This window comes from Oreochromis niloticus, linkage group LG15, assembly GCF_001858045.2.
Source record: "Oreochromis niloticus isolate F11D_XX linkage group LG15, O_niloticus_UMD_NMBU, whole genome shotgun sequence".
NCBI classification, from domain to species: domain Eukaryota; kingdom Metazoa; phylum Chordata; class Actinopteri; order Cichliformes; family Cichlidae; genus Oreochromis; species Oreochromis niloticus.
The window spans coordinates 7,180,031-7,205,346 of NC_031980.2; the positions used below are offsets into that span (position 1 = coordinate 7,180,031).

The following is a 25,316-nucleotide window of genomic DNA, read 5'->3' on the forward strand; positions in this document are numbered from 1 at the left end:
GAGCCTTTTTATGCTTGAATGATTCACAGGTCACTGTTAAGTGGCTTAACAAATAATAATTATTCATCTAAAAGTGGTCAGATACAAGGACTGGACTGACAATGAGTGTAAAAGTGGTCAAACTTTGGAAGACCTTCGGAAAGCCTGGTGAGCTTTTTGCTATACCACATATGTGAGTCTGCTGGTTCTCTCTAAGTAGTCTGTTCTCACGGCTCTTTTTTGAAAGATGAACTCTTAATTAGAGATTGATTCATTTTAGAGGGTTGTAAAGAGCAATGAAGCAATACCGAGGTAAGAGGCACACCTCCGGCTTCTCTAACCCAGCCTTTTTTTTGTTTTGTTTTTTCACTGTGTCGTGCACTTGTGTGGAAAACTGCTCGTGCAGCTGCATGAAATCAGACTGCAGTTCTCATGGCATAATTGCTCAGGATGGAAAAACTCCAAACACTCACCGGCTTAAAACAACGTGACTTTGGCTGTACTGTAAACAGCTAATTACTCTTGTGTCCTATCACTGATAAAGCCGCGGCTCATGGAGTGTTTGCTGGAGTATTACACCAGGCCGCTGTCCCCACAGCGCCGACAGCCATCACCCTGCTTTTGTGCTAACACGATGACGTTTGCAAATGTGCGTCACTGTGCAGTTCCACGCAGGGGAGGCTGTTTTTTGTACTTTTAGGAAAGCACTGTTTCATTAAAAGCGCATGTGTTTAGCTATGTCTGTACAAAGTCAGCAGAAAGTGTGCACACACCAACTGTATCCACTGTAACCTTGCCCAATTGAGATTGCACCAGTACACACAGGCGAATCCACACGCTCTGAGTCAGCAGAAACAGGAGCTCGGTGACACCACTAATGAACCCAACTGTTATTCTTCAATTTAACTCTGAAGCCAGCCAAGGAACTCCTCTCAGGACTGCTACAATTACATGTCAGCCTTCTCCTCCTTAAAGCTGTCTTTCTCCTTATCTGTCATTCACTCTGCTTCTCTGCTTTCTGCTTTATCATGCCTCAGTTCTTTGCACTGTAAAGTCTCATTGTTTGAGGGATCTTTTTTTCCCCGTCTCTCTCTCATACCATTAAAGGCACGATAAGGTATGAACTGAAGCCGGCACATAGCTGCCAGGTTATGTCATTACATACTTATCAGCTCATTCCATTTCCTTGGTGTCTATCAATCTGTCATTGAGCTGAAGGTAGATAAAACTGCTTCTCCTGCAGTGGCCAGGAGAGGGCACAGGAAATCAGAGAGAATACGTGGAAATCAGACAAAGCAAGTCTTACATTAGGATGGCCTTAAAAATAAAAAGAGAAATAGGACTTTTTTTCTTTTAGTTCAATAGAAATAAGAGGGGAAAAACATACTGTGAACTCTGGCTAACTGCAGGGCACTTTACATTTAAACAAATCCTCTTTTGAGGTACTGAGGTGCTTCCTCTATGTTTGCATCATTCATTTCTTCAGTATTTCACTCAACCACATGTATTTATTAGGATTTTGCACTAATTCATATTCTAAAATACCACGCAGGCTATTTTAATATATCCATTTTTGCTTGTAAAATGTATTTTCTGCTAATAAGTCATCGTTGTTAACTATTTGAAGGTGTGGCTTTTATTTAATTAAATAACTGGCATGCTGTCTTCATTATTCTTACTCAGATTGAGCCTTTTTGTCTTTACTGTGTTTTTTTTGTTGTTGTTTTTTAAATTGAACTTAGCATCATTGTGAACGTCACAAGGGCGTCACCATCGGGCTGCTTCACCGGCTCAGTAACTATATTCTCATCTTGTCTCCCCCTTTCCTCCTCCCCCTGCTGCTCCATCCCCGGAGCAGGAGTGGGGGGGGACCAGGTGGCGAGAAACTGCACAGAAAATCTGGCCATCGAAGAAGATTTTGGCCAGGAAGCCACGACGCAAAGACTTCTTTTCTTTTCCGCGGAGCTCAGGGATGCCGACCGCACCTGATATATCCGTCGCGGCGGATCACAAGCGGAAAACGTTGACCGGAGCACGCACGCACAAGGCTTACGTGTCCAGCCACACACGCTCTCCTACGTCGACAAGTTGGGTGTCCTCTCGTGTCTAGTCACAAGGCTGGAAAATACTTACCCCGGTACCGCATTAGAGCCCCAGTACAAAATTAAAACCTCACAAGATTATTGTGCCGGTGTGTGTTCACCGGTATTTCCCTCGCAGTAAACGATTCGGAAGGAGCCCAAAAAAGGAGCTCATTTGTTGCATAGATCTGCGCTTTAACGACCGCGTGATACGATCTGTCGTATCCAAAGAGTTTTCTTTCTTCTTATTCACATGTAAAAGAAATACATTTTTTTAAGTAGAAATAGACAGGTGTTATGGCAACAAAACGTGATGTCTGGTATTTGCCTTAAAAAATGATTTTTAAAAAAGGACTAAAAGTAAAATATTTTTTAAAAAAAGATTAGCGGTGTTTAAGCTGCTGTAAATGACTTGTTGCCTATAAGCTATCAACCATATCGCTCATAAATTGATATCGAGTCATTCTGAGCCAGTGAGAGCATACCTGGCACACGGTAGGAGCTTCATTCAGGTTTTTTTGTTTTGTTTTGTTTTTTATTTGTTTTTGCAAAGTGACTTTTACATATTCTTTAATTTTTTTACATGAAAGGCTTTTCACTGACTTTAAAAATGTCTTTTCAAGGGAGCTGTGTCCAAGAGGGGAAAAGAAATTGCATGAAATATCACATAACAGTTCTACAAAGATATTTTAAGTGACTAAAAAGGGCTGGAATGGTCATTATGTAGAACAGAGGACAGACACAACAACGCAGACATAATGATATAAAAATGATCATTTGTCTAATTTATATATAACCCGCATATTTGCCTATATTTTGCCTATATGCAATATTACACATTTATAACATCACTTCTTTTTTGGGGGGGGGGGCATTCTGGGCTCCTATTAGCGCAGAGCTGTATAGGACACACCTACCACCACATCATTCACTTCCTTCGCACCGCGATCTCTCCACATTATACGACAGACCCAGACAGAAGAGGACGCACTAAGACAAGAGCCGAGTGATGATACCGGGATAAAGATAAATCAGCCAGGGCTAAAGACAAAAGTTGACGATTAAACTGACACCGCGGTTTTCTTTTCCACTGAACGTCATCCTCCTCCACGGCTTCAAGTTTCAAATGGACAGACACTTGGAGACGCCTGGCTCAACAAGCATGGGATTATTTCTGTAATGTGGATTGCTACTCCCTTGCAAGAAAATAAAGGTCTGCTGCGGAACAATGTGAGACGTTGTGCATCTTGGATTCTCGTGTTTCTGGATATCTTGAAAATAATTGGCAATAGTTGAGACAAAAAGAAGAAGAAGAAAAAGAAGTTGACACGCGAAGGATTGTATCCTTGGGACCAGCATGGATTTGCTTTTACAACCTCCTGCCCTTTCAGAGAAGTTTTAGCCGGTCCTCTTGTATATTGTCGCACTTGTGAACTTCATGCTTGAGAACAAAAAGCCACATTTGGCCTGCTGATTTTATTTTTTTCTAAACAAAGATCGTCTGCCCCCTTGGATTGGATTTCAAACACCATGAACTTTATTGACAGTTTGACACTATTATTTTTGACGCTGTCAGCTGTCAAGGTGAGTGTCCCCGGACAGCAAACTGACCCATAGAGAACAAATTTAAAAGAAAAAAAAGATCACCTCTACTGAGCCATGTAGTGACTGCTCATTAATGTGTAGCTTGTCCTTGTCTTTCCTTTAGCTAGGTCACCGCTCGTGTTTAAACAAGCTCAAATGTTTTGTGGCTTTTTTTTCTGGGGAGATTTAAACAGCCATTACGCAAAAGTGGCGTTGTATAAACAAAACCCACACACACTCGGCGGGTGGTGCGAGCCTTTTTTATACTGTAAATCTAACCTAAGGGTTTATTTCTTTTATAAAAACGCAGAAAAATCATCTTAAGTTTGGCGTTGGCTGATTGCAGGCCTGCTCTAAAAAACCACCTTGGAGATATTATTACGCTTTAAAGGCGCAGTGGCTCCATTCTGATTTAGGACTTGTGAGCAGGTTCACTACCGGCATTCTGGCTTTCTCTGCTACAAGAAGCGGCTCCAGTTCTCAAACTGGAATTCAACCCTTGATTCCAGTAGTGACCGAACGTTACTTATCCCCCTCAAACCGAGTTTAATCAGCCGATCTAGCAGCGGAATTGTAATGGCGCTTTAGTGCCCACTGTAAATCGTTTTTATATAATCATTAATCAACTGCTCGTATGGCTTTGAGCAAAGGTTTCAAGGTGAAAAAAAAATACCACCTCAGTAGGAGGCTGCGCGTTTTCCTGTAACATGATTGGACTTTGTAAGCTTGTACCACTTTCAAAATAGCTCTTTGGTTCCTTTTGGTTTCCGGCGGCAACACAGCTCCTCTCGCGAGCATCTCAGCCCCGGCATAATAAAAGCACGAGCAGGCTGGAGTCCGGTGAAGTGTTCATTGAACTAACTGGATCACTTAATGACAGTTAGGCCTCTCAATCAACACTGGATTGCACGCGGATGAAGGTTAAAATGCTCGTCTATAAGCCGGCATGTATCATCACTCGGTTTAAGAGCCGGCGCTGGCAGCTTGACACCCATACATTAATGTATAGTGCGCTTTTTTGGGGGGCTGGGGTCTCTCGGCCCACAAGGTTGGACCCTCTCACGCCACCAGAAGGGGGTGGGGCCTGCTAACAAACCGACCTTCTTCTTTTTTTTCCTCTCCTTTCTTTCTTTTCTTTTTCCCCTCCTCCTCCTCTTTCCTCCTCCTTTCTCCTTTCATTAAGAAACAGAAAAGAGTTTCTTATCGCCAAATGCCGGCTCACTCAGCACAGGCCGTATCTCATGCAACATTGGAGAGATATTGCGTGAGTTGCGCGTGCTCCTATGTGAAAAAAAAATGGGAGAGGGAAGGGTTGTGCGCGCGCGCGTGTGAAGACGAGACGGCATTGTGCGTAACGAACGAATGGAAAGTTGCCCAAAAAAAAAATCCTTTGTGGCCCAACTGGTGTGGTGACAGCTACCCCCCTGTGAGGGGAAAGTAGCAGGCTGAAATTCTTGCCGGCTTTAATGGCAGCGGTTATTAATCCGTGCTGCCTGGAAGCAGTGGAGCCGCACAACAATAAAGGTCTGGTAACTGAAACTAAACAGCCAATCCTGAAGTTTATGAAGTTTGGTCACGTTAATGTGGCTGAACTTGGGTCAAATGGTTTGACACGCTGTGCCTCCGATCAAACATTTGTCCATATACGGCCTCCCTCACCACATATATATATATATAAGTTATAATTAGACTAGGAGCAGCCTGATTAAGGAATTGTATCTTGGGGTGTTTTATTTTGAAAAACTGCTACCCCTCAAATGAACAGCTGATGTTCTATAGAACCTCACTGTTATTAGTGTTAAAAGCTTATGAATATTTAAATCCTTAAAATGTCATTGCAGTCTATACCGTGTGTAGGTTGGCCCGTGATAAGACGCGTATTTGTGTGGTTTTCATGTTTCAACAGCCATGTCATAATGTAAATATGTCTTTTGCACAACTGTGGATAAGTAAGGGGCATGGGGAGGGTTATGCTAAGTTCTTGCACAATGTACTGTAACTAACGGCGTGCTTTTTTATTTCTTTTTTCTTCCAGAGTGCCCACATACCGAGGGAAACAGAAAGAGGTCCACATAACGGTAGGTGTCCTACAGGGCACCGTGGGAATACAGTCTGTGCTGGGCTCCCTGGTTGGCTAAAAGCCAATAAAACAAAAGGCTGGTTTGAATTTCACCTTGACATTAAAGGCAAATTATTGCCTCCTAGTGGACAACATTGTCATTTGACCCTATGGAGAGTCGTCAGGGACCATGACTCTCCTTTTTTTTTTTTTAAAGCTAAAAAAAATGAGCTGTTTCATCTCTAAATCTTACCCGCTGGACACGTTCGTCCTGAACAGCATTCCTCCTCGTTTGAGGTTAAGCTGGGGAAATGTTATAGAGACCAGAGTCTTTTATAGAAAGGAATGTCACCCTCTTGGCCCAAAGTTTCATTTTGCACAATCTCAGCATTGCCCAATATAAATTGGACAATCAGAAGCTGAACTTCGCGATGTTGTTCAGGCCCAGCATGTTTGGTTTGGCTTCCCAGAGGGTTCTCAGACTGGGGTTGTTTTAGGTCCAGCAATGCTCTGAGTGATGTTCTGGAGGTGTTGCCGGTCTGTGTGCTAACATCTTTCTCAAGAGCAGAACTCCTGCAAAGACTCAGTGACGGGAGGTTGGTGTGTGGGGGGGAAATAGACTGAAGGTGAAAAGCACATGACAGGCTATTATTTTACAGCTTTAGGCATTGTGGATACAAAAAATGGGGTGACATTCAAGACCAGAGAATATTCAGTACAGGTGATGATGTCAGACAGCAGTGACTCCGAGTCAGGGTGCAACTACCCTAGGGGATACTTCTATAGTTACCATGGATATGTGGAAAGATGCTGAGATAATAACCCAAAATTTTGACCTGTAGATGGCAATAGTGGTAAAGACTACCAATGAGACTGAAGGATACCGCTTACTGACATATAAAAGGGGTGGTAAATACATTTGAGGGTCACACACATGTGGATGGGGTTTGTTAATGTAAAGTAACAGATAAACTGTTAATACTGTGATGTAGAGGTAAAATGGGCAAATGAACAGCTGAAAAAGTAAGCCAATATGGGTAAAAAAGTTGAGACTGTTCTCTAAACGATGAATGGTAAGCTAAAAGTAATTGCACGGATTAATTGGTAAGCTGAGAGTAGTCCGGATCTAATTAGCTCAAATAAACAAGAGCTGGTGTTGATGAGGGGGTTCTTGAGTCCTTCTGAGAGGCCTTTGGTGAGGCTGAGGGGTTGGTAATGTCACTCCTGAAGTGAAAAGTGAAAGGGGTTGGAAACACAACATAGAGGAGTACTTGTTAATTTCAGTGAGGAATTACATAAGTGTGTAAAAGTAGGTCAGTCCAGTCTGTATTTGATGGTAGACACCGAGCGCTACTCAATGGAATAATACAGCATAAAACGTGTGTGTGCATGTTTATGTGTATGGTGTTTGTTGTGAGCCTGCCAATTTTTTTTATTCACATCCCCATTTAGGTGTGTGTGTGTGTTCAGGAGTGACTCACTTATGCTACGGCTCCTCTGCCATTTTCTAACTGTGTGCACTGTTACTCTGTCTCCCAGTGATCCCTCTGATGGAGGTGTACAACAAGAGTTTGTGTCAACCTCGGGAGCTTTTGGTGGAAATTCTGCAGGAGTATCCAGATGAGGTGGAGCACATCTTCATCCCGTCATGCGTCGTTTTAACACGCTGTGCCGGCTGCTGCAACGACGAGATGCTGCAGTGCACGCCGACATCTACTTATAACGTTACAATGGAGGTCAGCAATGTTATTTGGAGCAGTAATACTTGTGTTTTTATATTGTTTTTTCTTCTTTGGCTGTTATGCCAAAGAAGGATATGTCTGTATCCTAAATGTGGACACTTATGTAGTTTATTTTTGCCCAAACGTCAAGCTAAGGAGGTGCACGGGCTTTACAAGTGTCTGGCCGACCAGCCCAGGGCCCTCATGATGCTTAGCATAAAAAAGCCCCTTCAGCCTGTCCAAGTGCACATAGCTCAAAGGCTGCTTAGGTGTGACCTTTGGGCACTGAACCCTATTGTTGCATGCAAAAGAGGTGCCCTATTTTGATTTTAATCTTTGCCCCTATGAGAGAGACTGTGCAAAAATGAGGACCACCGACAGGTGAAACACCAAAGAGGAGATTGGTGTCTCTGTTCTCAGAGGGGTGGGTGCCCAAGACACTTAAAGAAGAAGCCATTTTTAACGTCTTAAGACCCACCACATATCCTCTAAACATGAATAGCTAATGCAGCTAGCTGAAATTAGCATGTCCCAGCTCTTGGTTCTCTGATAAGAACAGGGTGGAAAAACAGTTTTTCTAGAAAGTTGTCCAACTCCTGAAGTTGGCAGACATGACAGATTGAAATATTCATTCCTCTTGAATTCATGTGGGGTTTTTTCCTGTCATCTGGTGTTAATATCAACACATCTGACTAATGTAAACATTCTCCTTCAGATCTTTGTCTTTGACCTCTTTCTGTGCATTTGGATCCATTCGGATCTGCCTTTTCTATTATATTACTACCCTGACTTTAACTTGAGGAACAGTGAACGACGCTGGATATTTAGAAATACGACACACCAACGTGTATTTCTTATTTTTCTTCTTTCTTTTACAGATTAAAAGAATTAATCCCAGGAGGCAACAAAATGATATTTTCATGAGTTTTACAGAACACAGCGCATGCGAGTGTAGGTAAGAAACCCTGAACACACACACACACACACACACACACACACACACACACACATACTCACATCCACACAAAGCAAAGCCAAACATCACTGCAGGCAAATCAACGTGCCTTTGTGGAGCAGAGTGGAAGTTGGCCAAGCACGTCATGTGAAGTTATTGTTTGAAGTTTTCATCTGACACATTCACCAGATGCGTATCACCTAAATCCATATCTTATCTTTGCTTCTTTCACTTCGCTGATTCTAAAAAGACCCAAGCAGGTTTGAACACATCACAGCAGACATTCACAATGCTGCTTACATTCATCTTGGTTCCATCGAGTACAATGCCCTCTAAAGCATTGTTTGCAATTGCGACATGTGGAGGTTGCTCCTCGGTCCATAGTTTAGATATAGGTCTGTGAGATAAGTGTTGTAAAGTGGCATTTTGCATTTTACTGGGGCAATATGGTGCTGCACAAACAGCACTGTATTGTTGTTCGAACGATGTGCACTGCAGATTCTGTCCATCTCAGATCCTTCCCTGTGCAAATTACCCCAGCTTCTGCTATGTATGCAAAGGCTCTGCATCAGTGGAAACCAGGTATATATGGCTTCTATTCAGAGGCTTTTATTCAGTATTATATTTAGATGTGGCCTTGTCTTAGGCTTGATGGTTTCACAAGTTGTCTCTGGACCCTCTCACAGACTGCCCAGACATAAGGTTAACTGTGACTGAAATTACCATGGATCCAGTCGGTTTGCTGTTTTGCTTTGACTGGCAGAAATAGGTGGCATCCAAAAGTGAAACAAGTAACATTATCAACATCAAATGATGTCCCTCTTGTGGCCTAGCATCAACAAACACTATATAATCACTTTTTCTTGTCACCTTTTTTGAGGTTTCTTGTTGGACATGTGTAGTTTTCCACACCCATGTCATTATGATGGCAGATCTGAGCTCTGTGTCATGAATTAGTAAACCTTGACACATTGTCCAAGGGTAGGGGACATGCATCATCCTCCCACGTTTCAGGAAAACCCGACAAGAAAGCAAACATTGCAAGTATGAGCATTGGCCGAAGGCCGAGTTGAATTGCTCATTTTTTGTTAAACTTTATCTCAGGTTGAAGCCACGTGTCCATCAAACTTCCAAATTTGGGCAAAATATCCACAGGGAATTAGTTCTGCCTTTCTGCAGCAGTGACTTCCTAGTTCACCATTTAGTTGAAGCTATAAACCTTTAAGACACCTTTATAAAAATTTAGATGCTGCTATCAATCTATTTAGTTCTATTTTAAAATTATGACTTAACTATCGTTTAGAGGAACTGCTTTATAGCCATTAAGTCACTGGGAAACTGTTGTACCTTTCAGTCCAAAAAGCAACTATATATGGCTACAGAGTGTGGTGGTTAACACAGTTGCTTGACAAGCAAAAGGTTATATAAATATATATATATTGTAAAGTACATTAAAGGGTTGGTTGATAGCTTTGGTTCTGTTTTTAAGTTTACAACCCTTCTGGGAATCTGTTGGCTAGTCTGAAACTTTGGCCTCCTGGGGCAGCGGCTAGTCTTTCGGGGCTTTCAGTCCAGTCAGTAGTTATCTGCGCCAAGATCTCTTTTTACGTCAGTTGGTCATTGTTTATGACTGCACATGAAAAGCTACATTGTCACTGAACGATTGCTGATGGTGCTGATCTTACATTTTAGCAAATGCTCACCACTTGGACTGACTGCATTTGATGTGATTGGCCAGTAGAATTCAGGCATATGTAAATAAGTAAGCTTTGCCAGCAGATTCATAATCAGAGTACCTACAGGTACAGACATACCGACTCTACAAACCTGATCAGCATGCCCCTGGTTTGGAGAGGCAGACTCCTCTGAAAAAAAGCTGCTCAGTCCTATACTTTGTGTTTTTGTGGCTGGTGCTTAAAACACCAGCTAAACTAAATGGCAGTACGAACTCTAGCTATAACCCAGTCTAAGTATTTAAAGGGTCTATCTTCAAGTATAGCGCTGGCTTTAGTACAGTTTTGTTCTTGTAACTACTCAACTTTTAAATTAAAACTGAAGGTAGACCTTTAGCTTATAATTGGGTAGTTTTACTGTGTTGCTACTTGAAGTAAAGAATTTGGATCCTAATGTACAGTATATGTAAACACATATACTGTCATGCGTTATCCATCCTGTGCTGACTTGCTGTACTACTATGTAAAGCAGAAACTTGGCAAGTGGTCTATTACCTTGCAGGAAACATTGTTTCCTAAGACTTTGGAATAACTATTGTCTCCAGATATGCCAGGAACTCCACACGGTTATTGGCTGGGAAGTGAAGTAAACCTGTCAAAATGTGTTTGTAGTTGTGTGTATGTGTTTTGTGTGGATCCATCAATGAATATAATCCAAGAACTGCACGATTTCCCAATAAATTGATTTCACTTGCCAGCTGCAGATGCCAGATACTTGAAAAGAAACTAGATTTATCATAGGTTCTGGTAAAGGACGGTGATGCAATGTGATGTGAAAAGATTCATGTGATTCCACCCATGATGATAATAAGCCCCCAGTCCCTGATGATCTTGATAAGTATCTGTTTACCGGGATACAGTTGCATGCTGTGATCTAATGTCATGTTGTTTTGTTTCTGCCTTTCAGGTTAAAGAATGAAGTGAAAGAAAAGAAAGAAAAGTGAGTACAGCGCTCTTTCTGCATGGAGATTGTGATTTGGGTGGAAAACAATAGGGACTTGAGATTTGATCTTTTTCCGGTTTTGCCTTGCCAACAAACAATCATTTGTCTGCAACTCTCAGCCTTCCCAAAATTATACTATAGTCCCTTTTGAACATAAATGATGTGCCTGTTATTTTCCCACTCCCACTTCCTCCTTTTTTCTTTCTTTCATATAAAAAAAGAAACACAAAAACGCAGATAGAGAAGCCAAAAACAATAACATGTCATCAAAACCTCAGTGAACAAGCAACATGAGCACCTATAGTGAGCACAAATTAACATGCTGCTGTCAGATAATAAACATCGGGAATACCAGCTAATCCTGCTCAGGTCAATGAGTGACACTTGATGAGTTCATTACACTTGCAAACCTGTCCTTTACACCTTTCTCACCTTTTCTATCTCATCTGCATTCCTCTCCCTCGTCTTTGCTGTGTAGATGCCACTTGACTTCTGCAACTCTGGTTTCTGAGTCCTCTGATATAGATAACAGTGTTTTTGAAGATCTGTTAAACTTTTGTGTTTATAGTCCTATCTTAAGAGGGCCTCCCTTCGAATACTACAGAAGTCAGTGTGCTAAGGGTCATTAAACTCTTTAATCCTCTTTCTGTGAGTAGCCGCTGATATTTTTCCATTGTGGGGTTGTTGTTTTGGTTTTATGTCAGGTCATCTGTCATATAGATAAGGGGTAGCTGCGTGACCTTCTTGAACTTTGCTTTAACTGTTTTTGCGAGTGTGGCTTTGGTGGCGTGTTCCTTTAGGGTAACGGTTCATGTTCTTGTTTCTGATATTTTGATTCATGTTGGCTAAAGGTGAGAGTCTTAGAGTCTGTTAGGATGACTCATTATGCTGAGGTTTTGAAATTAATTAATTATCAACGTCTCTGCGGAAATTGTGTGGATTTTACATTTGCAACACGTCTGCTTCATTCTGTTCCGCAGACCTAGATGCTGTATTTATCAATCAGTCCCAAATGGGGCGTAGTTAGCCCCATTTATGACTTCTGCAGTCTGTGATCCAGATACATCCCTGAATCAAAATGTTATTTTTAGTCATGCTCACAGTGTGGCTCTAGTGATAGCAATGACAGACTCTTTTCAGTTTGCAAGTCCATCCACAGTTTTCCCTGAACTTAAAATTCTCTACAATTTTTTGTGCATTTAGTACAAGAAAACAGTGATCATTTCACTATTAATCATGATTTTGGTTATCCCCCAACTTGTTCTCTATCACATATATGGTTAGGTGGGGAAAAAACAACTAGTGGGTGGACAGTCTTGAGTGTTCCACACATCCACTGAATGGTGATGGTCTGCAGAAAATAATTTGATCCCCTCCAATCATTCATAAAGCGCCATCAACATCACCTGCTTTGGATTTTGAATACATATTTGTAAAACTAACAACATACCACCACCAGCCCCGGCTGGACATACTGCTAATTGGCAAATGTTATCGTGCTAACACACTAAACCAAGGCTAAATAGCCTTTTACCGAGCTACACATCAACATGTTAGCATTGTCATTGTGAGCAAGTTACCATGCTGATGTTGCATTTAGCTCAAAGCACCGCTGTGCTAAAGTTAAACCTAAATGTGCTGCTAGCATGGCTGCAGCCTTCCTACCCAGTCATTTTTATAAAATGAAATTTGCTTTGCCCATCAATAAGGTAGCTTGGTGTCAAGTGCAGAGTGGACATGTGGAAAGAGAGGTGTAAAATAATGAAAGATTCAGTCAAATGAGAATCCAATTCTAATAATAGTCTAAAAATCTAAAATTCTTTCACAGACTGCACTACCAACAGCAGCAAAACCTTCAAGAAAAACATCTCTCATACAAAAAAGCAGACCTCTTTTCAGATCAAGAGGGCAACTTTATTTTTAAGATCACCCGCTGAACATAATAAGTTAAAAAAAAAAGCATCTATGTGACTGAATAATGGAGTAACATCAGGTTATGTGCTTTGGTATGACCTGAGGTCACAGGACTATACAGCTCTGTGAAAATGAAGTTTTCACAGGACTTTATAGGGTCCTGTGAAAAACTAAGTACACCCTTTTTGCTTCCACAGCAATTAAAAGAGTAAATAGAAGCCAAGTGGTGATAATAAAATGTACCTGGTTAATTGAGAATCATTTAATCGAGTACATTTTCTGATTATCAATTAACTGATAATCGATTAATTGATACCTCTTTAAAAGTAAAGTTTTGGCAGTTTTCTGGTCTGGAACATTCAGCTGTGTGCTAACACAATGCCACAATCTTCCCAGGAGTGGACGTCCGAGTCAGCTCAACCCAAGGTCAGACCCTGCAATGCTCAGAGAAACTACAGACTCTACAGGCCTCAGTTAGCATGTTAAATGTATGGCTTGTTTGGAAGGCTGCCAGGAAAAAGCCTCTTCACTCTAAAAAGACAATGGCAGCACGGCTTAGGTTTCCAAAGTTGCATCTGAACAAAAGACAAGACTTCTGGAAGGATGTCCTTTGGACAGATGAGAAGAAGTGGAGACGTTCGGCCATAATGCACAGCACCACATTTGGGGAAAACAAGCACAACATATCGGCAAAAGCATCGTATATCAACTATCAGCCACAGTGGTAGAGGGATAATAATTTGGGTTTGTTTTCTAGCCAAAGGACCTGGGCACCTTGCAGTCATTGAGTCGGCCATGAACACCTCTATATACCAAAGTATTCTAGAGACCGTGTAAGGCCATCTGTCCGACAACCTAAGCTCGGTCCTAACTGGGTCATACAACAAGGACAATGAACCCAAACACGGCAGCAAATCTCCAACAGAATGACTTTAAAAGGAAAGAATAAAGGTGCCGCAATGGCCTAGTCAAAGTCCAGACCTCAACCTGATCGAAATCCTGTGGAGGGGCATTGGAGCTGTGCCTAAATGAATGCCCGCAAACATCGATGAACTGGAGAATCGCTGTGAAGAAAAGTGGACCAAAATTTCTCCAGAACGATGTGAGAGACTGAAAGTCTTACAGAAAATAACTGCTTCAAGATACTGCTGCTAAAAATTGTTTGACAAGCTCTTATATCATGGGGTGCACTTAGTTTTTCCCAGGACTACATAGAGTCCTGTTAAAACTTTCTTTTTCACATCACTGTGAGTCTGACACTACAGTTGTATCGCATCTTCTGTGCATGATACAGTTGCAACACTTTTATTTATTTCTTATTCCTCCTAATATTTATACTATTTTATATTTTGTCTTACTTAGACAGTAGAATTAATGTATTGTATATATGCTAGCCATAAATATCAATAGATACCTGTAATCATGATTTTTGCTGTTACGTTTAACTAACAAAAGTTTCCAGCATAGTTAAATATACCTTATGCAGCGGAATTATATCTGACTCGGCTCGTTATAAATAATGCATATGAAATCCAGCCTATACACCAGGTGCATGCATTGTAACCACACGCTGGCCTGTTCTCATTGTGCTACAGTTTGTAACAAGTTGAGTCAGTGATAAAGAGTTGACCCAGATAGACTGAAAGATGCAGTTTTGGTCCATTTTTTTTGTCTTCAGGTCATCTGGGAAATTTCCACCCACCGCAACCTTCAAAGTAGAATACGCTTTCACTCTCTGCAGAGTCATTGTACTTATTATTTAAACATATATACATATCTTTTGAGCCCAGTTTTGGGCAGTGAAGGAATTTAGTCTCGGAATATGCGATATTGATCATATTCACACAGTGAGCTGCTTTACTCTGGCCGTTTCTTGAGAAAGAGGATATAAGTTGTTGTCTCGCCTTCTAAAAGCGTCATTTGTAGGTCATTTAACTCATGATGGAGTTACTTTCTCACTACGCTCATTCATTTCACATCATATCTCATCTTTGGGTCAAGAGAGCCTTGTGTGAAGTTAGAATCCCATATAAGCCAATCAGTAACAAAAATTAAAACCCTTAGCTAATAAAATGATATACATATTTAAAAAAAAAAAAAATTGCGATCAATTGATGTTGGCTTGAGCAATTATCATTCTGACATTTAAGCACATCACTCTCATCAGTCTCTCAGGCATCTCTCTGCCTTGTTCTCCTGTCTCTCTTGCAGAAAATCCCGGACAGGCAGGGATAAAGGCCAAAAGAGAAAACGAAAGAAAAACCCTGAAAAAACAATTCACGATGCGTATGTCAGCTCTGCCTTCTCCACCTACCTGCACCTGAGTGTTGCGCTTCTCATAATTAAGCTAATCTGGGAGGAGTTATTTTGCCCCTTTTAATTTGTACCATTTAATTTGCTCATCGGCCCTATCGATTAGCATGTTGCTTCCATGTGGTGTCCTAACTTTGTCTCGTCAGCCATGTCCTAAATATTCAGAATCCTAGACTGTATATAAAAGACATAAAAAGTTTTTAGGTTTCAGGAACTTACATTGTGGAAGTTTTTCAAACCTGTATTCTTTCTGCTGGCCGGCAGGGGAATTTTTAGCAATCCGGCTTCTTAGTCAGATCCATTCCTCGCTCGTTTGAACACACCGCGATGGCAAAAAAAGGAACGAATAGGTAATTCATATTGGCTGTCCACCTTTTATCTACAGTCTGTGTTCAGAATATTAGACTATGCCCTGTTTGCCGATGTGTTTTGCGAAGGTAGCTTCAGTTAAACATCGAGTGATAACTAGGGGGTACGTCAAACCACATACCAACTTGCAAGGAATAAACATTAACCTCAAAATCTCCAACTAATCTCCTCGTAATATAACCGAGGCAATGGTTGACTGATGTTTGAGACGAGATACAGCGTTGTATCATAAAACCGACAAAAACCTGGGGATCAAATTGGCTGTGACTTCTTGTCAGATAGCTCTTTTTATTATTGATAATGGACACGTTTAAAGGAGTTGGAATAAACAGATCTTAGATCAGCTGTTAGCTGTAACATGAACCTCCTGTCTACTGAAACTGATCTCAGATCCACCAGCATGGCTTTGCCAACCGGTTCATACTGTTCTGGTATCTGTGCTGGGATCACCAGGGTTGTAATCATAGTCCTGTCTTCAGTGTTGAGTCTGTGCTGCTTTGCTGTGTCTCGTACCTGTCTCCTTTCCCCACTTTGTTCTTTTCATCTTTACAAACTGTTTTTTGTTTGGTTTTTTTGCTGTCCTGTGCTTAATGCTGGTACTTTTCATGTTATGTGAAGATATGAGTGATGCTATCTATTGCCTTTTTTCAGCAAATTGTTTAGCAAGGACTGTTTTTTATTTCTTTGTTTGCCTGCTTTTGTGTCTGAAACCATAAAAAAACTAATATTTTATTCAAAAATAATATAACGAGATCATGTTTCTTCAGTGTTCATACTGTGAAGAGATTCCTGTCTGTATTTTCACTTGTAATTTGTATATTAAGATGTCAATGAAGTATCTGGGGCTTCACACCTGCTGAGAATTGTAATTCAGATGACTTTCAGCCTTTGTTTTGATTTCATGTCTCTCTGTGGGAAACCTAGTCCTCAGCTTTCCTTCAATAAAATGAAATCTTTCCTAACAGTGCATCAAACAGACCCTCGAGTCTTCTTTATCACGAGTTTAGAGTGAGAGAGAGAAGTGCGCTGTCACTGACCCGCACTTTAAAGCCATATGTTGCTTTGTGATGCATGAACTGGTCTCGAGCTTCGCTAACTGCATGTCTAACACATATCGTTCATTCAGGAGAGGTCGAATCAGCTAGGAAAGGATGGGGGCGGGGGCGGGTTTATTTCTACTGCTTGACTTTCTGCCTGCTCTGTGGGATCCTGTGAGCAATACTATACAACTGTCACATGCAGCACGCCTTGGCAGTGGCTCGGAGGAGCAAACTGGAGCATATGAAAGGGTTGACCTAAGGGCGACCTTTCTTATGGGTGATAACGGTGCACTGTGATAATCTGCCTCTCCTTCTTCCTCTCCATCTCTTTGTCTTGTCTGTCCAGTGTTTGTGAGCCATGTTGTGATCAGTGCTCAGAGAGGAGAAAGCGTTTGTTTGTACAGGACCCTGCAACCTGCCGGTGCTCCTGCAAACACACAGACGAATACTGTAAAGAACGCCAGCTAGAGCTCAACGAGAGGACCTGCAAGTAAGTAACATCAGCAAAGTGGTTCACCCATTTGTTGGACCAAACGGAAAACCTGTGTGGAATTTGTAGTAACGCAACCAACCTAAGATCCAAATATAGTTTGGTCAGATGACATCGGTAGCAAACAGGTTGCAGTCACAACATCCCTGGTTAGACTCCACTGTGGAGGCTTTTGCAGGTTCTCTTCATATTCAGTCGCATGACTACTATAGCTTCTAGTACCATTATAAACTACTATAATCTAATGTAATAGCTATGATTTTTAGCACTGGAACATTGTTTGCATACAAAATTGTATGCTGTTTCTTGTAGTCTTACAGTCTTTTAAATGCAAAAACAGTACATAAAATCATAGACTGCATTTATAGCAACTGAGATGCCAGTAACCAGTTTGGGTACTACCATTTTGAGGGTTCAAGTGTGGAATTTTGGGTCATTTGAGGAACTGCAGTTTCTGGATAAATATATGTTGAAGTGGCAAAGTCTGCAGTCTGCAGAAATTTGTTTCAGTGCCTTTTTCATAGTTTTCAACTATGATTATTTCAAAAAGCTGCATCCCTGCTCGCCCAGGACCAAGCAGCAAAGTGACTTAATTATTAATTCACTAGCTGGGACCACATCCTTATGTAGATGTGACAGCATATGGGGTTTGGGGTAGGTCCACTGGGCCAGACAGATCCCCGTGTAGTAATGAGAGGTGAATGAATCGCACTATAAGCTGTTCCTCAAACAGCTTGTAGTGCAGTAGGGCATAGATGGAGAACCGGAAGGGGAGTGTATGAGATAAGTTATCTCCAAATAAATGCTACCGTGCCTGCATTTGTGTGAGCAACACAAAAGAGTTAAAAGAGTTAAAAATAGGTTGATTTTCCTGTTCGCTTTCTTGCTCTTATGATTGTTTCTCTTTCTTCTTGTTTAGATGTGACAAGCCAAGAAGATGAGAGAAGTGGGAGCACCAGATGTACAAGATGAAGGAATATATTAGAGATACTTCACAGCACGCACTTTTTGACCTTTGAACCGTAAGCTCTTCTTTTCTGTGGATAGCATTCCCTGGACTGAAACAGAACAAAAAGAAGGACTGAACTGAAATTTCCTCCCACTGTATATCTGTGTGTACATAGACCACGTTTAAAAAGAGAGAAAAAAAAGAATATACAGAATTGTTGCTGCTACTGTAATAACTAAGCCCATGATTCGTCTAAAAGCAAAATAGGAGCTATGTGGTTTTGCATTTCTAACAGGCTTGCAGTGCAGGTGTAGTCTTATCGTCAGATCATTGTGTACAGTTGCTCCACTGGATACGAGTCTACTGTGGTTGTTTGTCAATCATAACATGCGAAACCTCTCAATCTAAGATATATTTAACTGCTAAAACAGCAGGCAAAACTGAAGTGGACGTGGGTGACTTTTTTTTTAAGCGATGGACGGACCTTTCTCAGACGACGTTTTGCCTTTTTCTCCTCGTGATATCACTTCTTTGCCTCTGAGGACCTTCCAGGACAGACCTGTGCTTACATGGGTCACATCTGTGATCAGAGGTGACTCTGAAGTGCCATATACTTTTAAAGGGATACTGGTCATCAATATAGAGTTTGTATGTATTGTATTGTCCTACAAGAAAACCACTGTATGATTGATTCCATTTGAAAACTGTGCATCACGAAAGAGTACTGCTTTTTAAATTATTTTTGTTTGCATTGTTTCAGGAGTCTGTCAACTGTAAACGTAGTTTTCTTCAATGTTGAACTCAATACAGAATCCACTGATTATACAGCTTCTCTAAACCTGTACATACTTAATATCCCTTTGCGCCATAGTTCATTCTAGATAATTTATGTTATAGAGTATTTTTCAGTATTCAGTCTACCCATATTTAATTTTAATTTGGTCTATTTATGTATGCAGTGTTATGTACCCGTGGCTGTCCTATCTCCCCGTGTGTAAGGCTGATGGCTACTCTCATTTCTACGAAACAAAAAAGCAACAAAAAAAAGCATAAATGATTTTAACATTCCCTAAATGGATCATTTGTACTGGTAACACCTCCTTTTCAACCCCTCTCATCTAAGGGCATGGGTGCTCTGTAGAATTTCAACTTGTGTGTGTGTGTGTAAGAGTTAATGTCTATATGAGTCATTGAATGTGAGACATCAGTGTGAAGTAAGTATTTATGTATTTAAGTAAGTCCAAGATGCAAATATAAAAAACTACTGCTCGCAGCTCAGTAAACAATACTACAACACTACCACCGTTTTCAAATCTGGATAACAATCTGCATCTTTCTGCCATCAGTCTTAGAGTCCTAATTATTAGTTTCCTTTGTCTTTTCCTCACTATTAACATGTTGTCTTTCCCTGTGTAAACAGTAAAGCATATTTATTTTCAAATCATATTGTTTTATAAAAAATAAGAAAAAGGTTGCTGTGTTGTGAATGCTGTGTTTTTTGGAGATTTAATTGGGCAGCGGTGTTCTTCTGTTTTTGTGCAGCAAAGTGACATTCGCACATCTAATAATAACTGAAAGAAAGCCGAAGAGACTAATAAGAAACAAACTGCACATAAATATATATATTTTTTATGAGAGACAGATATTCAGTTCAATGAATAAAACGCCACCTTAAAGCACCATGCAATATCTTCATTTATTAAATCTGAGTATAGACGGCTGCAGTGGGGAAGTAATTATTCAATTCCCTGCTGAATTTGTAAGTTGTGCTCACCTCCAAAGAAATGAACAGTCTCTAATATTTAATGGTAGAGAGAGACATAAAATTGTCCAAAAATTCTGAAAAAAAACCCCACATTATAAAAGTTGTAAAATTGATTTGCATGTCATTGACTGAAAGAAGTACTTGAGGCCCAAGCAAAGCATGATTTAATACTTCATAGAGAAAGCCCTGTTTGCAAGCACAGCAGTAAAACGTTTCTTGTAGTTGGTCACCAGGTTTGTACATGCCTGAGGAGGGATTTTACAGAAACTCTCTAAACTCAAAGCTTCAGCCCCCTCTACAAATTTTTCAGGCTGGGCCACTCCACAAGTTTCTTCTTTGGCCACTCCATTGTTTTTTTGGCAGTATGTTTTGGGTCATTGTTATGCTGGAATACCCTTCCAGATCTATCTTCAGTGTTCTAGCTAAAGGAACGAGGTTCTCGTCTAATAATTTATGGTCCATTGGCCCCTCAATGCAGTAAAGTTGTCCTGTAGCCTTAGCAGAAAAACAGCCCAAAGCATAATGTTTCCACCTCCGTGCTTGACAGTGGGGATGGTGTTCTTTGGGTTGTACTCTGCATTTCTGACACGGCAGGTCATTGATGACAAAGAGCTCCATTTATGTTTCACCTGACCACAATACTTTCTTCCAAGCCGTGTCTGAATCTCTGATTAAAGAGATTACAGAGATCAAATACTTATCTCGCTCAATGACATGCAAGTCAATGTGTGACTCTTATGTAAGGTGTTTTTCTGGGTTTTTGGTTGATATTCTGTCTCTTTACATTAAAAATGAAACTACCATAAAAATTACAGACTGTTCATTTCTTTTGAAGTGAGCAAACATACAAATTCTGCAGGACGTGAAATAATTCATTCCTCCCACTGTCTATCAGAGCGCAGAAGAAAATGGCACCTAATTTGTGTTGATTTGTGTGATTAACAGTAAAGGCAAGATAAATGTGCATTTTTATGGAGGTTGTGGTGAGACAAATCTGGGATACTCACTCTGCAGTAGTTGGTGTGATCAAAGGTACATACCTTGTTTAAATTTAGCCACTGTCCCCCTCAAGATTGTCTCTTGGTGTCTGTGAAGGTTCTCAGTCATCCAGGTCATCGTAGTCAAAGGAGTTTGCAAAGAAAAGCGTCTGGACTTCTTTGAGTTGCTTGAAGACGTTTCACCTCTCATCCGAGAAGCTTCTTCAGTTCTAAGGTCAAATGGCCGAGAGTCCCAGATTTAAACCCAGTGGGAGTATCCCCCCAAGGAGGGACAAAGGACCCCCTGGTGATCCTCTAATCACATGCGCCAAGGTGTGAAAGCGGGTGTGGGACCTAATCAGCCAGGGTTTCGGGTGAGCTCATTGTGAAACCTGGCCCCACCCTATCATGTGATTTCCTGAGGTCAGATGGCCCAGGATGTGAGTGGGCGTTAAGGCGTCTGGGGAGGGAACTCAAAACTGGATTATAGATGGCAGACAGTTGGTGTCGTAAACCACCGCCTCTGTTCAAAGATGGTCGCTCACAGTGGACATAGATGGCCTCTTTCACTCCTCTTTCAAACCATCTGTCCTCTCTGTCCAATATGTGAACATTGGCATCCTCGAAAGAGTGACCTTTATCCTTAAGATGCAGGTGGACTGCTGAGTCTTGTCCTGTGGAGGTGGCTCTTCTATGTTGTGCCATGCGCTTGTGAAGTGGCTGTTTGGTCTCTCCAATGTAGAGGTCCGGGCATTCCTCACTGCACTGTACAGCATACACCACGTTGTTCAGTCTGTGTTTTGGAGTTTTGTCTTTCGGGTGAACCAGTTTGTGTCTGAGTGTGTTGCTGGGTCTGAAGTACACTGGGATGTCGTGCTTGGAGAAAACTCTCCTGAGTTTCTCTGATACACCGGCTACATAGGGGATGACAACGTTGTTGCGTCTGTCTTTCTTATCCTCCCTCGCTGGTGTCTGATCTTCTTTTCTGTGCCTCTTTGCTGACTTTATGAACGCCCAGTTAGGATAACCACATGTTTTCAGTGCTTCCTGTACATGTGTGTGTTCCTTCTTTTTCCCTTCAGGCTTAGAGGGAACAAGTTCTGCCCGGTGGTGTAGGGTCCTAATTACTCCAAGTTTGTGTTCCAGAGGGTGATGGGAGTCAAAGAGGAGGTACTGGTCCGTGTGTGTGGGCTTCCGGTAAACTTCAATGTTGAGGTTGCCATTCTCTTCAATGTGCACAGCGCAGTCCAGGAAAGGCAAACAGTTGTCCTTAGTGTCTTCCCTGGTGAACTTGATGTTTTTATCCACGGCGTTAATGTGCGCAGTGAAGGATTCCACTTCTTGTGTCTTGATTTTGACCCAGGTGTCATCTACATATCTGTACCAGTGGCTGGGTACTCTCCCTTTAAAAGAGCCAAGAGCCTTTCTTTCCACTTCCTCCATGTAAAGGTTGGCTACAATAGGTGACACAGGGGAGCCCATGGCACAGCCATGTTTTTGTCTGTAGAAGCCTTCGTTGTATTTGAAGTATGTTGTGGTAAGGCAGAGGTCTAACAGTGTGCAAATCTGATCGGGTGTGAAGTTGGTCCTGTCTTCCAAGGAGCTGTCTTCTTGTAGTCGTTTTCTGACAGTCTCCACTGCTTCCGTGGTGGGTATGCAAGTGAAGAGAGAGACTACATCAAAGGACACCATGGTTTCATCTGGATCCAGGGTAAGTTTCTGGACTTTGTCGGTGAAGTCAGTGGAGTTCTTGATGTGGTGTGGGGTGTTCCCCACGAGAGGTGCCAGGATGGTAGCAAGGTGTTTCGCAATGTTATAAGTGGCTGAGTTTATGCTACTGACTATGGGTCTGAGTGGGACCCCTTCCTTGTGGATCTTAGGAAGTCCATAAATGCAGGGTATGGCATCCCCTGGATAAAGGCGGTGATATTTGAGGCGGTCAATGATTTTGTCCTTTTCAAGGTCTTGAAGGCAAGCTATAACTTTCTTTTTGTAGCTGCTTGTGGGGTCTCGTTTTAAAGCTTCGTACGTGTTGTTGTCACTGAGGAGAGTAGTGATCTTTGTGTGGTAATCTGTTGTGTTTAGGACCACGGTGCACCTTCCCTTATCCGCTGGTAATATAGTGATGTTGTGGTCTTTCCTCAGGGAAGCGACGGCCTTCTTTTCTTGTAGTGTGAGGTTAGACGGAGGGACTTTGGCACTGGAGAGGGTGGCTGAGACTTTCATCCTGATTTGCTCTGCTTCGGTCTGTGATAATTTATTAATCCATATGGCGGTTTCTGTGGCTGTGATGAGGTCCACTATGGGCAACTGTTGCGGAGAAATGGCGAAATTGAGTCCTGTGCGCTGTGCACATTGAAGAGAATGGCAACCTCAACATTGAAGTTTACCGGAAGCCCACACACACGGACCAGTACCTCCTCTTTGACTCCCATCACCCTCTGGAACACAAACTTGGAGTAATTAGGACCCTACACACAACATAGAAGAGCCACCTCCACAGGACAAGACTCAGCAGTCCACCTGCATCTTAAGGATAAAGGTCACTCTTTCGAGGATGCCAATGTTCACATATTGGACAGAGAGGACAGATGGTTTGAAAGAGGAGTGAAAGAGGCCATCTATGTCCACTGTGAGCGACCATCTTTGAACAGAGGCGGTGGTTTACGACACCAACTGTCTGCCATCTATAATCCAGTTTTGAGTTCCCTCCCCAGACGCCTTAACGCCCACTCACATCCTGGGCCATCTGACCTCAGGAAATCACATGATAGGGTGGGGCCAGGTTTCACAATGAGCTCACCCGAAACCCTGGCTGATTAGGTCCCACACCCGCTTCCACACCTTGGCGCATGTGATTAGAGGATCACCAGGGGGTCCTTTGTCCCTCCTTGGGGGGATACTCCCACTGGGTTTAAATCTGGGACTCTCGGCCATTTGACCTTAGAACTGAAGAAGCTTCTCGGATGAGAGGTGAAACGTCTTCAAGCAACTCAAAGAAGTCCAGACGCTTTTCTTTGCAAACTCCTTTGATTGTCTCTTGGTGCACCACTGGACCATTTTAAGCTCTGCTGTTATTTTTAAATCACTCCACGGAAGTCTGCTCTGGCTGCTTGCACTTATGGACCTGCGGATGTGCGCTGGATTTCCTCCAGCGTGTCAAAACAGTGACCTTTTACTTGAATTTCAATTAGGAGAAAATGACATAGTGAGTTGTAGTGAGCAGAATCACGTGAGTAGAGCAGGTAGGGACAAAAATCTGCTGACTGCCAGCATACAACAGAAGAGTGGAACGTGCCCACAGTTCAGTTCGTTGCACCAAATATCCCTCCTCAAAAGCCGACCCCCGTTTGGCTTTTAGGTCATAGTCAGATACTAGGCTGTCATCCCTAACATGAAGGTCAGATGACATCAGGTTTATGTTCACTATCTGCATAAGCTGGAGGTGCATGCAAATGCACACTTGCAAGTTTAAAAAGAGCCACCTAAAAATAGCAGCCACACTTGAAGCGATCCAGAGGTTCAGACTGGCCAAACTTAAATCAGGTCTGATTTTTACTTTTATTTTACTGTTTTATAGGCATAGTCATGGAGCGCATTGATTGCTTCACATTCATTTCACTACATCAACATTTGGACTGCTGAATAAAGCCGCCAACCCACTGGGTGGACTGAAATCACTGTATTGATGGGGGAGATGTGCTGTCGCAGTGGGCTTTATGGTTGCTGTATAATGATTGTTGCCATAATCACTTTCAAGTTAGCATGTAAAATCCTTCCTAATGGTTTTTTATTATACTTTGGCTTTGGCATCTGATAAACCTTCAAACGCATGAATCTATTACGTAAATCAGCCTTCCTGGATCATATTTCATTGATTTGAAGAAACACTGCGTTCCTTCTGCTCAGCTCTAGGCATTAACAAACAAATCCTCAACGACGACAAGGAATACTTCCAAAACAAGGAGTCAATCATTATCTGACTGTGTCTTTTTATTGGGGGGGGGGTTGGAGGTGGCAGGGTGTATGTGTGCAGGTGAGCTTTCAGCTACACTGATATCTACTTGAGTCAACATCACTGACTGCCACTTGTTAAATTGAACGGAATAAAGATTCTTGTTTACCTGCATCATCGATCTACCTTTTCATTGGCCCCACAGTTCCCACAGCAACTTTTCTTGGAAAGACCTTTTTAGGAACTCAAAAACATTACCTAGAAATAAAGTCCTAGGAACTGATTTCCCTTTTTTTGGCTCATGGTCTACAGTTCCCGTTTACCCCTGTAGACCCTTTTTCCCCACTCTGCCTTTTAATTTGAACTTTTGGACATGCAGCTTGTATTTTGACACTTTATGCATGTGTTTTACAGCAAACCTGATATCTGCAGCTTCCAAATAAAAGTAGGCTGCCTATTTTTGCTCAGCTTCTCCAAATAATAATTTTC

At 41.8% G+C, this 25,316-nt stretch overlaps 1 protein-coding gene across 4 annotated transcripts; it reads left to right on the forward strand.

The window, feature by feature from the left end:
• Window positions 1-1,834: 1,834 nt before the first annotated feature.
• Window positions 1,835-19,603, forward strand: vegfab (vascular endothelial growth factor Ab). 4 transcript variants are annotated; one of them, XM_005449609.4, is made up of 8 exons: window positions 2,436-3,644; window positions 5,680-5,722; window positions 7,243-7,439; window positions 8,303-8,379; window positions 11,020-11,052; window positions 15,181-15,255; window positions 17,038-17,181; window positions 18,101-19,603. In XM_005449609.4, exons 1-8 carry the CDS (start codon window positions 3,591-3,593, stop codon window positions 18,120-18,122), a joined length of 645 nt encoding a protein of 214 aa, XP_005449666.1. In that variant the 5' UTR covers window positions 2,436-3,590; the 3' UTR covers window positions 18,123-19,603. The 4 variants fall into 4 exon arrangements, with proteins under 4 accessions (XP_025754614.1, XP_005449667.1, XP_005449666.1 ...); XM_003440824.5 differs by lacking the exon at window positions 15,181-15,255 and having other exon boundaries at window positions 2,921-3,644; XM_025898829.1 differs by lacking the exons at window positions 17,038-17,181; window positions 18,101-19,603 and having other exon boundaries at window positions 1,835-3,644; window positions 15,181-16,625.
• Window positions 19,604-25,316: the final 5,713 nt, after the last annotated feature.